The 19,080-nt window shown below is 38.1% G+C and overlaps 1 protein-coding gene across 2 annotated transcripts in view; it reads left to right on the forward strand.

Moving 5' to 3' along the window:
• The window catches only part of LOC110103089 (peptidyl-prolyl cis-trans isomerase CYP71), a 52,566-nt gene that overhangs the window by 5,553 nt on the left and 27,933 nt on the right, over window positions 1-19,080 (forward strand). The window contains exons 3-8 of one of the 2 annotated variants that reach the window (XM_020831654.2): window positions 8,589-8,677; window positions 15,070-15,309; window positions 15,387-15,508; window positions 15,917-15,992; window positions 16,471-16,578; window positions 16,656-16,832. In XM_020831654.2, the coding sequence (XP_020687313.1) occupies window positions 8,589-8,677; window positions 15,070-15,309; window positions 15,387-15,508; window positions 15,917-15,992; window positions 16,471-16,578; window positions 16,656-16,832 (812 nt within the window). Of the gene's footprint in view, window positions 1-8,588; window positions 8,678-15,061; window positions 15,310-15,386; window positions 15,509-15,916; window positions 15,993-16,470; window positions 16,579-16,655; window positions 16,833-19,080 lie in introns of those variants that run through there. The other variant, XM_028692587.1, reaches the window with a different exon arrangement.

Below are 19,080 nucleotides of genomic sequence, written 5' to 3' on the forward strand. Positions count from 1 at the left end.
TGCTTGCATAATTTTTGCAAGCTGCCTTTCTTTTTTGCTACACATTGATTCGCAAAATTCATGTTACCTCCTTATCAATACGAGGACTATTATAATTATTCCAACTACTAATCAATCTATTAACTTTTGTAATTTATCCATATTATTATTTCATGATTTTATATGTTTTTTAATTTGAAGTTCTCCTAGAGTTGTATAAATACTAATAAATTGAAGATGTTTTTTAATTTGAAGTTCTCCACTTGATTAACACTTCTTTGCTGCCATCTTTATCTGATCTCACTCCTGCTAGCTCAAGAGGCTCTAATATCACTTCCAATTCCTCAGTCAGTGTCACTGGTAGCTCTGTGCTAACTGCATGTTCTCCAATCGCTCTCCTCAACTGGGATATATGAAACACTGGATGTATGGAGGCTGATGGGGGCAACTTCAACCGATAGGCCACTGCCACTGCTCCGATCTTGTCCAACACTTCGTAGGGCCCAAAGTACCTTGGCGCCAATTTCTCATTCCTTCTCGCTACTGTCCTTTGCCTGTAGGGTCGCAGTTTTAGGAATACCTTCTCCCCCACTTCAAACTGCATGTCTCTCTTGTGTGAATCCGCCTGCTTCTTCATGATCTGTTGGGCCCTCATCAGATGCTTCTTTAATTCTTCCAGCACCTTGCCCCTTTCCTCCAGGTGCTGCTCAACTGACGAGACCGGTGTACTTCCTTTCCCGTAGTGCACTAAGTGTGGGGGATCCCTTCCATACAACACTCTAAATGGGGTCATCTGAGAGGCAGAATGGTGCGATGTATTGTACCAATATTCAGCCCAAGGCAGCCATTTTGCCCACATCCGCGATGTTTCTGAAGCAAAACACCTCAAGTAGGTCTCCAAACTTCGGTTCACCACCTCCGTTTGTCCATCGGTCTGTGGATGGTAGGCGGTGCTTCTCTTTAGGACCGTGCCTTGCATCCTGAACTGTTCTCTCCAAAACTGGCTGAGGAACACTTTGTCTCGATCAGACACAATAGATTCAGGAATCCCATGCAGTCTAACCACCTCCCTGATAAATGCCGCAACCACTGATACCACAGTGTAAGGATGCCGTAAGAGAATGAAGTGTGCATATTTGCTGAGTCTGTCCACCACCACCAGGATGACCGTGAATCCTTCTAACCTGGGTAAGCCGTCGATGAAATCCATGGACACTTCCTCCCAAACTTTGTTTGGAAGTGCCAATGGTTGTAGTAAACCTCCTGGAGCCATGGCCATGTATTTGTTTCTTTGGCAGACATCACACCCCGCCACCATCTCCTCCACATCTTTATGCATCCCCTTCCAGTAGAGTTCCGCGGCCAGCCTCCTGTATGTCTTCTGAACTCCTGAGTGACCTCCAACTGCGCTGTCATGAAATTCTTGCAACAGGTGGGGAATGTGTATGGAAGTTCGTGGCATCACGATCCTCCCCTGATACAATAGTCTCCCCCTTCAATGTAGTAACCAGGATGACTACTCTTGTCTTTCTCCAAATCCTCTCTGATCTTCCTCAGCTCCTCGTTCAGCATACTTTCTTCTTTGATGGCCCCCCAGTCTACCATCAATGGCGCCGAAACAACCAACTCCTGAAACTCCCCAACGCATCTGGATAAAGCATCAGTTGCCTTATTCTCCAAACCAGGCTTATATTGGATCTCAAAATCATAGCCTAATAGTTTGGATAATCACCTCTGATGCTCTTCTGTCACCATCCTTTGCTTTAACAAATACTTCAAGCTCCTCTGATCAGTCCGTACGATGAAGTTTCTTTCCAAGAGATATGGCCACCACTTTTGTATTGCCAAGACAATGGCCATCAGCTCTCTTTGATACATTGATTTTAATCTAGCTCTGGCTGAAAGCACTTGACTGAAGTATGCTATTGGCCTGTGATTCTACATCAACACTGCCCCTAGCCCATATCCTGATGCATCCGTCTCTACTACAAAGACCTGACCAAAGTCTGGAAGAGCTAGAACAGGAACAATCGTCATGGCTTCCTTTAACCTCTCGAACGCCTGGGTGGCTGCCTCTCCCCAGAAAAAATTATCCTTCTTAAGCTGCTCAGTTAAAGGCCAGGCAATGGTACTGTATCCCTTCACAAACTTCCTGTAGTATCTAGTCAATCCTAGAAAACCCCTCAATTCCCTGAGGTTCCTAGGTAGCGGCCATTTCTGCATTGCCTTAATTTTAGTTTGATCCGCTACCACTCCTTGAGATACCACATGCCCCAAGTATTACACACTTTTCTGAGCAAAATTGCACTTCTTCAGGTTGGATTTCAAATAGTGCTCTTGAAGCACTTCCAATACCACTCTCAAATGTTCCAAGTGCTCCTCCACAGTCTTGCTGTATACCAGGATGTCATCGAAAAAGACAACGACAAACTTCCTGAGGTGCTGCTTGAATACCCGATTCATCAAGGATTGGAAGATTGCGGAGCGTTAGTCAAACCAAAGGGCATTACCAGAAATTCATAATGCCCTTCATGTGTCCTGAACGCTGTCTTTGGAACATCTGCCTCCCTCATTCTGATCTGGTGGTATCCGAATTTTAAATGCAGCTTAGAAAACATCAATGCACCATGTAGCTCGTCTAACAGCTCATCAATCACAGGAATTGAGAACTTATTGGGTACAGTGCCTTTATTCAAAGCCCTGTAATCCACACAAAATCTCCAACTCTCATCCTTCTTCTTGACCAGGAGGACTGGACTAGAAAAAGGGTTGTTGTTGGGTCTGAAATCTCCGCTTCCACCATTTCCCGGATTAGCTTTTCAATCTCATCTTTCTGAATCTGTGGGTAGCGGTAAGGACGGACGCTGATCAGAGTCTCACATTCTTTCAAAGTAATGGCATGCTCCAACTCTCTCTAAGGAGGTGAACCCTAGGGTGGTTGAAAGACCTCGCTGAACTGTTGTTTGAGCGGTTGTACTGCAGAGGGAACATTGCCTTCCTCCTCTAATCTGACCCCTTCCAGGCGGTGCAACTCTACTAAGTAGCCTCCCCCCTCTTCCTGAATGGTTATGATGGGGGATTTGAGAGAAACCCCTGCCTTGGTCAGTCCAGAATCACCCTGAATCGTTTTTTTTTTCCCCCAACCACCAACTCCATCCTCAGTGTACCCCAATTGATTTTGGTCTCTCCCAATGTCTGCAGCCATTTCATCCCAAGGATGACATCCGTACTTCCCAATTCCAAGGGAAGGAAGTCTTCCTTTACATGGATCCCTTGAATCTTTAGTACTACTCCTCGACAGACTCCTCGACCCATCTCTACCTTTTCGGTGCCCATCATTACCCCGTACCTCCGGTATCCACTAGCTCCATCCCCAATACATCCACAATCTGGGTGGAAATGAAATTCTGTGTTGCTCCATTATCTATCAACACCACAATCTCACGGTCAGAGATCTCTCCTTTCACCTTCATAGTGTGACTCGAAGTGAGTCCCACTACTGAGTTCAGAGAGACTTCTGCTACGTCCAGATGCAACTTCTCCTCCTCCTCCGCCTCGGGGTCATTCCCACCTCCCTCTTCGTCTTCCTCATCTTCACAAACGAGGAGAACCTGAAGAGATCAGTCCTTGCACCTATGCCCCGACATGTACTTCTCATCACACCTGAAGCACACCCCTTTTGCCCTTTTCTCCTGCATCTCCTTCTCAGTCAGCTTTTTGAACTGCCCACTGTTACCTCCTCCTCCCATCTTCTCCTTGGGTGCTTCCTTCATGCTCTCGGGGCCTTCCCCTTTTGCTGGTAAGAATGTGGTCGTCGTCCTCCCCGAGTCTCTCTTTCAGACTTCTTCTGGTCCTCCACCAACTGGGCCAACTCTATGGCCTTGCCGAGACTCCTTGGCTCCAACACTCTGACTGCTGTTCTTATCTCTGGTTTCAGCCCCTTTATGAAATTCCCTTCCAGGGCTGACTCCGAGATATGATCCAGCCTACTAGCCAGATACTCAAACCTGTCCCGGTAATCTGCCACTGTGCCTTCCTGGGTAAGGGCAAAGAATTGCTCATAGAAGTCTCCTTCCCCATTGGCTCGGAAACGCTCTAGTAAGCATTCTTGATCGTCCCTCCGAGGAGGCGCTCCCCTCAGAGGAGGCGCTCCCCAATGGTCCCGATCGTCCCTCCGACGAATATACTCGAACCCCTCTTCATACTCTCCTCTCCTCCCTTCAACATCATCACCTCGACGCTGAATACCTTCAAATTCAGCACCTTGATGACGACGTTCCTCCCTTCTTCCTTCAAAATCCACCCTCGACGCTGAATTCTTTTGAATTCAGCACCTCGGCAATGAGATCCCTCTCTCCTCCCACCAAAATCAGCCCCCCTTCTGTCATATCCCATGCTCATCTCTTCCCTCGAAAGAGGCTCTAGAGGAGGCATGTCGTTCTCTTCCTCTAGGATCTCAACCTCCGAATTTCTCCTCCCCCGCAAGGGGTTCGGATTTCCTCCCATGCCATGGCCATCGGTGGTCTCTCTTACTTCCGATGTTGCCGGATTGGTCTTCATTTCAAGTAGTTTCTTCATCATTTCCTCAATTGCGGTGAACTTCCCCTCTAACCTTTCATTGTTGGAGGTGATTTGATTTTGAAAATTGAAGAATCTTTCCTCCAAATTGGCTTTCAATTGGCCGACTTCGCCTTCCAAGACGTCAACCTTCTTTCCGGACATCGATCTTCCCAACGGACCTCAAAAATATCACTTCTGGAAGCCAAAAGCTCGCTGAAAAATCAGGATTTCAGCCGCCTAAGGTCCCAAAAATGACGCTCTGATACCAATTTGATAGAAAATACTTGATTTCAAGTAATCACTAGCCAAATTGGAAGCGAAACAGCAGAAAATCTGCTGTTTATAAAAGTGTACAGCAGGTTATCCCAGGAAAACAACAAGAATTAGAGAGAAAACTCAAGCGAAGGCTTGTATTTCACTAGTAGGCAATTAAAATAGCAAAGATACAATTTGTTCTTCAATCCGAGAGGAAGAACAACTCTCTAATCTCCGGCAATGCCAAGAGCCCAAGGCAAGAAAACCCTAGATCTCAAATTGTCATTCAAATTCAAGATAATCCAATTTCCCCCCCAAATCCCCTAATTAAAGCAAAATGACTCATTAGAATTCCCTAAACAGCCCCTCAATTCAAAATTTCCCTCCTAATGTTTAATACATTCAATGCTTGCCCCCCCCCCCCCCCCCCCCGGATCCCGCGCTATCACTATTCTTGCACCGCTATGGCTTGTAGGATTGTTCCCAATTGCATGTATTATTGTTGGTTGGATAGTTCTTATCATTGCAGTAATTCTTGAGCGTTTTGTTTCTTCACATTCCAACAATAGTTTTCTTGTTATTATTTTTTCGGATTCTGCTTTGGTGATTATATTCTAGCGACTTTATCTTTTTTCTGCAGACTGCATCGGTACTATTTAGTATTGCATATGGTATGAATTTATGTTTCTAAGGCATGTGGAAAAATATTTCAAGGCTTAAATAAAAATTCTTTTGAATCTGTAAACTATTATTCATTTTTTGGGATTCTAATCCTTATCCAAGTGTGTGGGACTTGCATCATTCTTGTAGAGGTGATATTGTCTAAGTATGAGCCTTGCTTACTGATTAATTGTTGCACGGTTTTCCAGTGCCTCTCTTTTTCTAGCTCCTTTCAGTTTTCTTATGATTGGCTGAAGGGGTTATTGGTTTCCTCATCAAGGGGTTATTGGTTTCCTCATCTTATCTTCTTTTTCTTATGATTGGTTGAATGTTCTATTAATTTCTTTCAGGTTTTTTACATTCTGGTTTTCTTCAACATTTTAAAAGGCGAAATCGGGAATCGAGGCGTTTTGGCTAAGCGAGGCGAGGCGTAAGCCTCGAGGCGGATCGAGGCGTAAGCCTAAAAAATTATAAAAATAAAGCAATTTAAAATTATGAATAATGACAAAAATGTCAAAAAATAACAAAATATTACGTCAATTGTGAATTTGATGATTTGTTCTAAGATAATATTAGTATATTACTAGAAAAGAATATTTAAAATAAACTCACTTAAAAATAAAACATCCCTTTAGGATCAAGACCCAATACAGGCTCATCATCACTTTGATTTTCTTCAGAAGAATCTTCATAATTAATGTCAAAGTCATCCTCAAACTCTTCTTCATCTATAATATTTTCTTCAGAAGAATCTTCATAATTAATGTCAAAGTCATCCTCAAACTCTTCTTCATCTATAAATTTTATTATAAGAGTAATTTTGAAATTCTGCTTGTTGTATATGCTCAGTACCGAGCATGTACCGCTTAGTACCCAGCATGTACCGCTCAGTACCGAGTATGTACCGAGCATGTACTGCTCCGTACCGAGCATGTACCGCTCAATACCGAGCATATACTGCTCGATACCGAGCGTGTTCCTAGTGGTACCGAGCATGTACCGCTCAATACCGAGCATATACTGCTCGATACCGAGTGTGTACCTAGTGGTACCGAGCATGTACCGCTCATTACCGAGCATATACTTGCTCGGTACCGAGCGGTGCTGGCTCGATACCTAGTATGTACCTAGCAGTACCGAGCATGTACTGAGCAGTACCGAGCATGAACTGAGCGGTACCATGCTTGTACCTGCTCGGTACCGAGCATGTAATGAGCGGACGAATGAAAGAAAGCCGAATCAGGAGTTATTCAAGCTTTCGTTATTGCACCTCAAAGTCAAGGCCACAACACCGCTCACCTTCTCTTCCGACCTAACCGAGGCTTGAACGTTTCCTGCACTCACAACTTCGGTTTCGTTTCCTTCTTTCGAAATCGTTATTGCTTTTAGATTCGTTTCCTGCGTCGTCTCCTTCTGACTTCGTCTCCTGCACTCACAGCTTCGTCTCTTTTCCTCACGGCTTCGCCTTTAGTTCGCCTTTCAATTCTCACAGGAAGCCCTAATCCTATACCCGAATACACAAACACGAATTGACTGCATCGTATTTACATATATACCAAAGAAAAAATTTCGAGGCGGTGCCTCATACTGCCTCGAGGCGTTACGCTCTAATGCGTACGCCTTGTGCGAAAAAATCGTACGCTTCACTGGATGGTTCGAGGCGTAATCTCTGATATGCATGACTTCCGCCTCGACTTGAGGCGCGACTCAATGCGGACGCCTCGTCTGCTTTTTTAATGGTTGGTTTTCTTATATACTCACAAAATCAATGGCTATCATGATCTCTTATTCTTATTTTTAGTCTTTATTAGAAGGCCAAAATCTTATCAGTGGACTTGGATTTTATTTATTTTGTTTTCTTTCATTCTTAGTGTTAAGATGTTTGTGTTTAATGACATGTTTGCCCTCAAATTTTGCTTGTTCTTGCATTATTTGATTGCATGGAACTCTGGATAAGAAAAGGTTTGCGCCAGAAACCATAAACCCCATAGTGGCGTAAATCAGAAGTGGTTTTGTCTGGTTAGCTAGAACATCTAGACCTAAGATGATTAATTTACCATCAGTCTACATAAACTGAAGTTGTTAAAAATTGTATGTAACTTCCAGCTATGGTTGACTTTTCATGGAACATGGAAATTTTAATTTACATGCACATATACGGCTTCTAACTTGCAGTATGCAGTGTTAACCTATAATATCTTTGTTAAAAATCTCTTTACTTGTGATTAAAATTTATGATGTTCCATGCAAGATGTATTTTGTTTATCCAAATCCACAAAATCAATGTGCAAGTGGATGAGCTTTTTCTTTGAATTTCTTGATGTGATTTAAGCTGGTATAAAAGCGTTCAAGTAGAGTTGGTTGTATCCTTGAATGCCTACTTACTGGTAATATAATATGAAGTTATTAGCTTTGTGGTGTAGGATAATGATATCATGTAATTTCTTTTGGGTCATCAACTCACTGGCATCTCATTTAGCTATTGGGAATAAACTAATATATTTCCCCTCTCCGAACTGACTCACTGTTGTTGAGGAAAGGATGCAGTGGAATCTTGTGAGTCCTGTCGGTTGTTTTTCATTGAGAAATAAACTCGTGAAAATAAGTATGCAGAATATTTTAGTATATTTTCATGTCTTTTATGCCCAATGAATTCTAGATTGTCTGTGTTTTATGTTTGCATGTGTTTATTAAAATAATTAAAAACAGTTTGTTTTAGAAGGTTTTACAGAAGCAGGCCTATTTTTTAAATTCCAAGCATCCATCAATAACTGCTTTAGCTACTAATTTTTTACTAGGTACAGGTTGAGGCAGTGGACTACTTGCTACTAGCTGCTTGGTTTCCGTTGTTTTGATGTTTTTGTGGTGTCATAGAGCAATTCTGTATTTTCGCTCTCCTAGTTTTCTAGCTATATAAATTTTATGTTTTTTACTCAAGGTATATAAATTGTGGAAAGTTTCACCTATACTTTTGTTTTACTTGATAGAAACTTTATAACACATAGCTTTTAGTTCTTAAAATTTGAAATTATAGGTGGCTGTCCTAATGTCCTTGTTCCAACTTTCTTGAAATTTGTTCATAAAGATATCTGCATATAGTCATGTTGATTTCCCTTGTTTTCTCCACCTCACAGGCCATCTCAAGTTCTGGAAGAAAAAGCCTGTTGGGATCGAATTTGCTAAACATTTTAGATCTCATCTTGGTCCAATTGAAGGCTTAGCTGTGAGTTATCCCACCTGCTTTTTAGCTATTGTTGAGAAATTTGTATTGAAGGGGATTTTCTCTTATTTATAAAAAGTCCGAATTCCTCTTTTGCATGAGAAAATCTGCCTTTCACCTTTTTTATGAGCAAATTCTGTAGTGATCTTGTTTTTCTTTTAGTTGGAATACTCTTATGAAATCAAGGGAATTTTGTGGTAAGGTTGGTTGAATTCAGACTTGCTTGCCTGCTTCCAAACACATGTTTAAAGCCAATTTTATCAATGCCACACTTGAATGTTAAGTCTTTTAAGAACCAAGCATGCATTCCTGGATTTTGTTAACCCAAGCTGCTTGAAAAGAATTGGTCCAAATTGAAACACGCATGGTATTATTTTTCAAACCTATGCATGAATGCCAATTTGATCTTGAGCAGCATCACCCAGGTATTTTTGAACCTTGTTAGGCTAGACAGAGCTTGGTGGAACCCCTTGCTTGATTTTCTTACAGAAAGGCATTTGTGTGCTGGTCTTTAGAATCTCTAGCATGCAAGCTAGGGTTTTTCAAAAGCCAGGAATGCGTGGGAATTCTATAGCTAGCTTCTAATGCAAACTGAACTTTGGTGGACTCCGGTGATTTGCCTTACAATGTCACGACCCGGCCCGATTAGCCCTAGGGCTGTCAATTTGTGTCGACGGGTCGTGTTCGGATCAGACCCGAATTTGACCTGGCTTTCTGACCCGACCCGAATCAGGTTTTGGGTCGATTTTTCGAACCCAAACCCGACTCGGATCGGGTTCAGGTCATCCCGACCCGACACGGAATTATTAAATGTATGAAAATTTTAAACTTTGAAAAATTAATTTGCCAATAAATAAATGTAATTTTACAAAGTAATGCATACAAAGAACTTTACAATTTACATTGATTACAAAGAACTTGTATTTAAATTATTTAGATTCTTTAAAAATTATAACTTTATAATTTACATTGATTACAAAGTACAAACTACAAACTAAATAATTTACAAATAAACTAAAATTACATTTCTTAGTTCTTATACCGACTACACTTCATCTTGAACTCTTGAAGAATGAATATATCATTAAACAAGTATTCAACTTGAGTTAATAGCAAAAAAAAAAAAGTTAAACACTTAAAGCTTAAAAGTAATAAACAAATAAAATTGATAAAATTCCAAATAATAAGATTGTATTAGTGTATAACTAAAAAGCCTTATTTGAATTGCTCAGGTAAACCCTCCAAGTCTCCAACACATTTAGCCACTATTTAGAAGTAACTCAAGTGATTAAATAATATATATTTGATTTTTCTAACTATTACCATTCAAGGAGACATTTTGCATTAAACTTAATGACTTAATCTAGTATCAATGAATTAATAAAGTATCTGCTCTTGATTTTAGCTAATGCAAATGCCACCCGGTTGCAATAGTATTAACCAAATTACTCCCAACACACGATGGCTATCACTTTCAGATTAGAAGGTTTTTCATCATTGCTTGAGCTTTCATAGTTATATCCTTTAGCCTTTACCTTAATTCATCAAACAGATGAGTTCATTAAGCATCAGAATATCAGATTATACTCATTATAGCAATCAATAGCAGCCTCATGCTTTAGAGTAATAGAGAATCAGAGTTCATAGAATAGAAAACAGAAAGCAGGCAAACAAGTTTTAAACCCAAAAGGAAACCTCCAGCACTCCAACACGACAACACAACACCCAACTAGGCAACAAGGCAACAAGGGAACCACCGAACCAGCTTCGAAAATCATTGAACAACAGAACCCTGAAGCAGTTGTTTAAAAACAACAAAAATATACACAAAAAAATGTCCAAAATAGAGAAATGATTTTCACAAAACCAACAACAACAACAGGTCTATAGCAGTTTAGACTAAAATAGCAACCACCAACTAATAACCATCCAGAACAACAAACAATACCTTGTAAAATCTCAACAAGATCAACATAATTTAAGAAAATATAATAAAACTTCCTCCCAACTCCCCAACACCAACTAGGCAATCTGTTAGCTAAACCTTTGGCATCTTTGCTACTAATTTCTGAAATATCCAAGTTCATGATGTCCTCAGTTACACCCTCAAGTTCAGGATCATTCATAACTACATAAAAAACATATTACTAATATACTATAACCTGAAGTGAGAAAAGCAGTTAAGATGTAATGTAAAAAAATTGAACAATTATCATTATCTCCATATAACCAATCTTTACTGCACAGTAAGGCTTCAACAATATCAGGTTTTAAAGTACTTCTATATTGATCACCCTTTCATAACAGTGCACCACGTAAATTTAATTGGTTTCTTAAGAATTCAATAGAAACATTGTTAGCTGAAGCATTGTCGAGAGTTATACTAAATATTCTATTCTGAATTTTCCATTCAGTTAAAAAATAGTGAAGCTTCTCAAACAAAACAATACCATCATGTGGTGGTGACATGAAACCAAAATTGATTATCTTTTTTTGCAACAACCAGTTGTTATCAATGAAATGAGCAGTCAAGCAAATGAACCTATCCGTATTAATTGATGTCCATAAGTCAGAAGTCAATGAAACTCTACTACTACATTTTAGAATCTCCTTTTGAGACAGGCATTTCTCTTTTAGTAAACATCTTCTTGCAATCACTTATAGCAGTGTTTCTAAGTACTATTTGCAGATCATGACAGAGATAATGCAACAATGAATGAAGACTAGGCCATTCAATGCACTGAAAAGGAAAATCATGCATGATTATACATGCAGTGAATAACTCACGAAATTCATGAATGTCAAACATAGATTCAGTTATAGAGATATTCGAAGTAGCATTTGACTGCAGAATAAGTTGCCCAATGTCACGAGTGTCTCTTTTTTTTATAATTTTGTATATGACGTCTTAAATTACCAGTGCCATACTTGCTATCACACTGATATATTGCCCCATATTTTCTACATGTACATCTTTGCTTGCCATCACTAGGAGGGCTAACATCTCATAATAACCCCAAACCGTTGAACACATTATTCTTCTTTTCTTCATGGAAGATGGGTCAACTACATCTTTTTCATTAATATTACACAAATCATCATCATCATATTCAATGTCAACTGAAATAGGAGCATTTCCTTCTTGTACATTCTCATTGAATGGAGTACTTTCAACAACTGTGTTAGAATCCTCCATCTATTCAACAACAACAATATATAAAAAACTATTTAATCACAAATTAATACATGGCTCCACCCTCCAACATTGCTATAATGCTATTATACTATGAAAATAACAACATTATTACATTAAATAGCATGTAAATAGTTAAAAGACTAGCATGTAAATTGTAATCATTGCTGATCATGTAAATAGCCAAATAAGTAAAAGAGTAAAACTGTAAAAGATTACAGGTTCACCGTCCACACTCCGTAGCCCACGGCCACAAAAGCCTAAAATCAATTAAGAAATAACTCACATAACAACGAACAACGGACGATGAACATGAACAAAGCCACAAAGGGATTTCGGTTAAGCTCTAATATTCTTAATCATGTAATCATACATAAATAAAATCTTTAAAATCAGTAAATAATAAAAGAAAAAGTGATAAATCATCTATAGGGTTTGTTAATCACAAACGCATTACCTAGCCACCTAGGGTTTCGATTTGGATTTGAGATGCTCAAAAAGGAAAATAAAACCTTTTGAAATCTAAAAACTCATAATAAAGACTACAAATCTTGTCATTTTCCAAACAATCACCTATCACCAAATTATCTCCAAAAGACCAAAAGGATTTTCGGTTCTCGATATATGACGACATGGGGAGAGAAGGAGACTTGAAGGAGAGAAGGAGATTTGAATTCAGAATTCATTACATGCAATTCTTGAGAAATTGAGCCAATAACAACCCCTAAATCACGAAGAAGACAGAGAAAAAGTGGAAAACTAGGGCAAGGGCCTCCAGCAAGCAGAGGAAAGGCGAAGTGGCGAACTCAAATCGAAAGCGAAAAGACCGAATGACAGAATGAGTAAAGATGCAATGGCAATATGGCATAAATAATTTAAGGCTTGAAGCTATTCCGCAGTTCCGCCTATTCAGTTAAACCAGCTAACCAGTGGTCTGGTCCAGCGGCGAGCCGGCTTCAAGGTTTAAAATTGCGTGATCGGGTATTGAGGCGTTTTTCGTTCGTGAGGTGAGGCGAGGCGTAAGCCTTAAGGCATTTTGAGACGTAAGCCTCAAAATCAAAAAATTGCGTAAACATAAAATGATAAATTTTATATATAATAATGAGTAAATAATATATAAAGCATAAAAATGTTACTTACCACATCTTTGAAGATAAATAACAATGACATATCACATAAGAAGTCACTAGTCATCAGCACTGTCATCACTCATTAGTCATCACTAAGGGAGTCTTCATTTGAATCATCATTATGATGAATTGCTCTCTCCTCTTCCTCCTCTCCTATAGGGTCCAATGTCTCCCAATCAACTCCTTCCTCATTATCAGTTATCTTCCTCTTCCCTTAATATTTTTGAACAATATCATAATGAATAATAGTTTAATACATTAATAAAAGTCTAAGAAAAGAAAAATATATTATTTATATACCTTTTTTGATTTGTTCTTGAGTTGTGGTGGATGTGGATGCTTTAAGACCATCAAAGAAATCAACATTTAAATTTTCATCTTGTAATTCACACGACATCACTTCAACTTCATCATCTACAAATCACTCATTATCAGATGTCAGAAAGCAAAGGATCTTCATCATCCATTAATCCTTTTTTCTTCAAATTCCTATTTCTGAGTCTCCTATTGTACATAATGTACACCAGTGAATTCATCCTTAATATCGATAAGCGATTTCTCCTCTTTATATGTACTTAGTTATAGGTACTCAAATTTCTTTCACAGCAAGATGAAGAGCACGTCAAGCCCAAAACTTTCACAGCAAAATGTTGCAATTCTGGAGTTCCATCGCCAAATTGAATCCACCACTCAACTGGAGATCATTTGACAATTGTATCTTTTGCTAGTTGTAATCCAAAAAACCTTCTTTGTTTGTAAAAAGGTACCAATTGCATGTCAGCATTTGATCTTTCATTTGCATCACTTATTATACGATCCATGCAATGATATAATCCCAACTTTATTTCAGGGTTTGTAGACTTGTTCTCTGCATATTGATACTGAGGGTTTAGGTAATAGCCAATTGCATGCAAGTGTCGGTGAAGCTGTAGCTCCCACCTATCATCAATAATATTCCAAATTTTCCTAAAGCTTCTCTCATTGCCTCCTAAGTTGGAGGCAATCATCTCTTTGGCTTCATCTATGACATTATAGATGAAACCCATTGCAGGCTTCTTCTCAGCATCCACCATCCTTAAAACATGAACTAAAGGTCTAGTGGTTGTAATGACATATAAGACACTTTGTCAAAATCTGTCATTTAAAACAATCTTTCTAATCTATTTTCCCTAAGCCTTCTTCGCCCAAGTACTACTCAACCACTGTGTAGATGTGAACATAGCCTCTAAAGGTTGTCTAGTATCCAATTCGAGAGGAAGATCCGGCTCTCCCAAATCCCTAGCTTCTGGCTAGAGCCTAAATAACCTAAGCAATTCTAATTTCAGCAAACTCCAATTATCATCTGAAATCACTCCATAGTTAACATTAAATAGGCTCTCATAATTCCCTCCTAAATCAGCCTCCCTTCCCTATATAAATCTCTCCCATATTTGAATTCAAATTAGATTTATTTTCATAATTAATTCCGTCCCAATTGTAATTAAAACTTTCTTAAACAATCCCCCTTTATTCTTCCTTTTTCCTAAATAATTTCCTCTTAGAATTTGAATTCAAATTATATATCTTGCCCTAAATAATTCCCTCACAAAGGTAATTAAAAATTATCCTAAACAACTCCCCTCTGATTAAGAACCTTCCTAAATAGTTTCCTCTTAATTAGGAAACTTCATAATTCTTCCCCAATTAAATTGGCCGGTCTATCAGTAATCTTTGTGATTTGGTGAGATGCATGCGCATATGAGTTTACTTACCACATACTGATCAAACGCTGATACAAAAAAGATGTTTGCAAAACAGATGGCGTTCACATCCCAAGTATGATGTCTAAATAGGCCTTTTAAAAGCTAGTAATAAATATGATATTAAAATTTCATACCACTATGTTTTTTCTTGCCTTCTATGATGGTATTCTTCTAATTATTGTGGGGTGATTTGTCTATCTGGAATGTCTTTTTTTGTTACTGTTTAACCTGTATATCTTCCTGGCATGTTCTGTCCGTACTAGATGAATGGTGACTTAACTTCACCATTATATAAGCAGCTGTCAATTGTAATGTGGTTCAGTAATGCAGGTCAGTGTTGATGGCTTATTTTGCTGCACAATCTCATCCGATCAGTCCGTGAAAATTTATGATGTTGTCAACTATGACATGATGGTTATGTTGCGATTGCCATTTGTTCCTGGTTCCGTTGAATGGGTCTACAAACAAGGAGCTGTGAAAGCTAAGCTTGCAATTAGTGAACGTCATTCCAATTTTGTTCATGTGTATGATGCCCATGCTGGTTCCAATGAACCAATAGTTTCCAGAGAGGTATGTGTTTAAATAACACCTTTCAGAATTATTATTGGACTACTATTCAGCTGGAAGTTAAAACTTTCCTCCTCCAGATTCATATGGGTCATCTGAAAGTTATGAAATATAACCACATGTATGATACTGTAATTTCTGCGGATGCCAGAGGAGTTCTTGAGTACTGGAGCCCTACAACATTGCAATTTCCAGAAGATAGGTATGTACATTGTTTCATTTACAATCAACTCCAAGATTGGAAATCTTATTGATTTATTATATGCTATGGTGGACGCACTGTGTCAAATTTATAGAAAATATTCTGCATTTGTTATTGTATATTTGCATTGACTTTCACTTCACTTCTCAAGTTTTTTATTTGTTGTTATCTTGGCAGTCTTTGACTGTGAAGCCGTTATTTTCTTGTTAGTTTTAGTACATATGTGATATTTCCCTTTACACATTTGGAGAAATAATTGCTGTATTTCATTTAAAATATCTGTAAAGTCTTGTTTCTTTTATTAAAATTTAGAGACTGTTTAGTTATAGAATTTGAAAACTCTATGACAAAAAACTGTTGTTGAATTGCCACAGCTCCTGATTATCGTACTCACGTTGATGAATGCAGGGTAAATTTCAGGTTGAAAACAGATACAAATCTTTTTGACATTGCTAAGTCCAAGACAACTGTTTCTTCTATTGAGGTAATGTCTCCAAAGTTCTTTGATTTTTACTGATTCTTTCTATTATGCTTTTACGAGTTCTTTGCTTCAGTGGTTAGTGTGCTTGTGAAAGTGAGAAGTGGCATCTACTTAGGTCCTAGGACAATTAGAAAATGGATTGAGATGGTTCAAATTGGTATAATTGTGGTGGAAGAACCTGTAAAATGAGTGTTGGAAATAATTTATAAATGATTTTATAGGCTTCGTGCAGCTGAAATGGTTTAAAAAATTTGTGTAATATAAGCTAGTACTTGATGCAACTCATATGCAGGTTGATTCACAAAGTTTGAAAAAGCAAACCCAAGCTGGTTACAGTTTTGATAATTAGTTTCCCTTTTTCCTCAGTTTTTGTGAAGATATTTCAAAGTGTCTTGCTTAGATGAACGCCATGATTAAAGCTAAAACTTTGACTATTTGCATAGTCAGCTGTTGGTCATTGATCCGACCTACTTTTTATCAGGTTAGCTCAGATGGGGAGCAGTTTGCTATAACATCTCCTGACAGAAGGATCCGGTTGTATAGGTTTAGAAGTGGTAAAATGTGGCGGATGTATGATGAATCTCTGGAGGTAAATAACTTTTCTGCAGCTATCTTCATGTTCATGTAAACAATGACTGTCTAAAGTTTATTTTTTGCTATATTTAGGTTGCTCAGGATCTACAGAGAAGTGATGTTCCTTTATATCGCCTTGAAGCAATTGACTTCGGTCGAAGAATGGCTGTTGAGAGAGAAATAGAGAAAACAGAGGGTGCTCCTCAAGCAAATGCTATTTTTGATGAGAGTTGTAACTTTCTTCTTTATGCAACGTTATTGGGAATTAAAGTAAGCATTTCTTCTCACATAATTTGATATAGCAGACATTACTTATTTAGATTTTATTGTATTGTTGACATAATGCGTGGCATCTCAATGATGTAAATCCTCTTAGAGAGGCTGCTGGTTAGTCCTCTTAAATGAATGGGATTTGTCAAGCACATGAGCACATGTTGACTAAAAAAAATATGAAATAGAGAAATTGTGAACAGATGCAAAGCAATGCATCTGCCTCTAAGCCGGCCCCACCTTATGCGGTTCTTCCAAATGAAGCAATTGTTCGCTCAAAAACAAAATAACTATACACTCATTCCTTAAAAACAATAGGCAAGAGCAGTTTGGGCAAGAATTCAAACTCCTCCCTTGCTCGTCTCTCGATATCGCACACAAACAGAGGAAATCGAAGCCGTACCTTCCTCACAGCTTCCCGACGCCTCTCTGCCTCGTGCGATTCTCCTCTGACGATCGACCCGAAGCCGAATCCCTTCAGTTTCAATTCCCGCGACCTGTGTCCGATCACCGGCTTCCACCTCTGCCTTGCGCGAAGCCGACCAAATTCCCTCTCATTTTCGCTTCTGTTTATAGGTAAATCTCGCCACTAAGCTTGCAAATCCGCCTCCCATTTCACGTCGAACCCTCCGCCTTCTCTAGATTTTGCTCAAACAACTCCAGCCAACGCCTCAAACCATGCCATCCTTATTCTTCACATGGCTTTTGTCTTTTTTCAATCTAAAATGTTCCACTAATTAAACACCCAACTGAACTATTGCATGCCTATTGCTAGGCAAATACCAAATATATCCTTTTTGTGTTTGCATTTACTTATATTCCATTTATCTGAACCGTGACACTGCCTTCATAATTGTCTGCAACTGTCAGTTTCCAATAACTTAAAGATAAAATTAATGTGTTTTTTTTTTTTTTGAGAAAGTATTCATTTTATCTCATTTTTAATGCGGGATTTCAAATTAGATTTCCACACTTTAACAAATCAGGCTTTTTTTTATAAATCAGATTTTATTAAATCAAATTTCAAATCAGATTTTCATAAACTAAATTTAACAAATTAGATCCTTACCAAATCAGATTTGTTAAAATCTCAGATTTAACAAATCAGATTTACACTAAATCATATTTCAAATTAGTTTCTTTTAATGAATCAGATTTAAAAATAAAAAATCAATCAATCAATCGAAAGAAGCCCTCGCACCGTTGATTTTAAATCCAATCAGGAATAATTTAAATTGAAGATCTTGTGTCGTCGACCTTAGGTCCGACTGAGATGATTTTAAATTCAAGACCTCGCGTCGTCGACCTTAGGTCTGGCCGGGAAGAAAATATCGATAAGTGCCGTCTCGACTTCCTTGTGAGGGGAGGGGATGCCGGGAGATTACCGAAATTGTCTCAGAATTCTAGAGGGCAATTCAATTTGAATATTAATTAAATTAAAATGATAGAAAGTTGATTTTAAATATTAATTAACTAATTTAGTTAAATAATATTTCATAGAATTTAATTGATCAAAATTAATCAAAGCAAATGATTAATTTTATTAGCATTAGAAGTTCTCTACATTATATAATATAATGCATGAGAGTTGAGAAGTTGCAAACACTTATCCTTCAAGCCCTCTAATAACCTTTGCAATCATCATTGTAATTAAATTCATTTTAGTTATTAGTAAGCGCGTACTACAAAAAATTTTCATAAGCCAAAGGAGTGAGCATGTTCTCCCATTTATTTTCATGCTACTCATCATTCTCCCAAATATCATTTAGCATAAATAAGAACTTTTTTGACATATTTTTTAGTCCAAAAAACTTTCTTGAAGTGCTTCAAATGTCTCCAAATGAGACATCTCTTTTATAAATTCTAACATAGGTAATAATGAGTGGAAGACTTTGAATTATTGTGGCATTTCTAACTAATGAAATGGTTAATTGAAATTGATTGACCAACTAAAATTAATTAATCAATTGGTTAATTTTAAATCCAAGAAAGTTTAAATACGAGAGTTTTAAAATACGAAAACATTTTAAATGACAATTTTAAATTTGAGAGTTTTAAAAATCGAGAGCTATTTAAAATTTGAGTTAAAATTCGAGAGCATTTTAATTGATCAATTGGAGAAATTTTAAAAGAAAATACAATAAAAAAAAAGAAGAGAGAAAAGGAGGGGAAGGGGAAGTCCCACTAATCAACATATACAACAATACTTCCAAATCAACATAACTCTCAACACAGCTTTCAAACTCAT

Source organism: Dendrobium catenatum, unplaced genomic scaffold, assembly GCF_001605985.2.
Source record: "Dendrobium catenatum unplaced genomic scaffold, ASM160598v2 original_scaffold_235402, whole genome shotgun sequence".
Lineage (NCBI taxonomy): Eukaryota > Viridiplantae > Streptophyta > Magnoliopsida > Asparagales > Orchidaceae > Dendrobium > Dendrobium catenatum.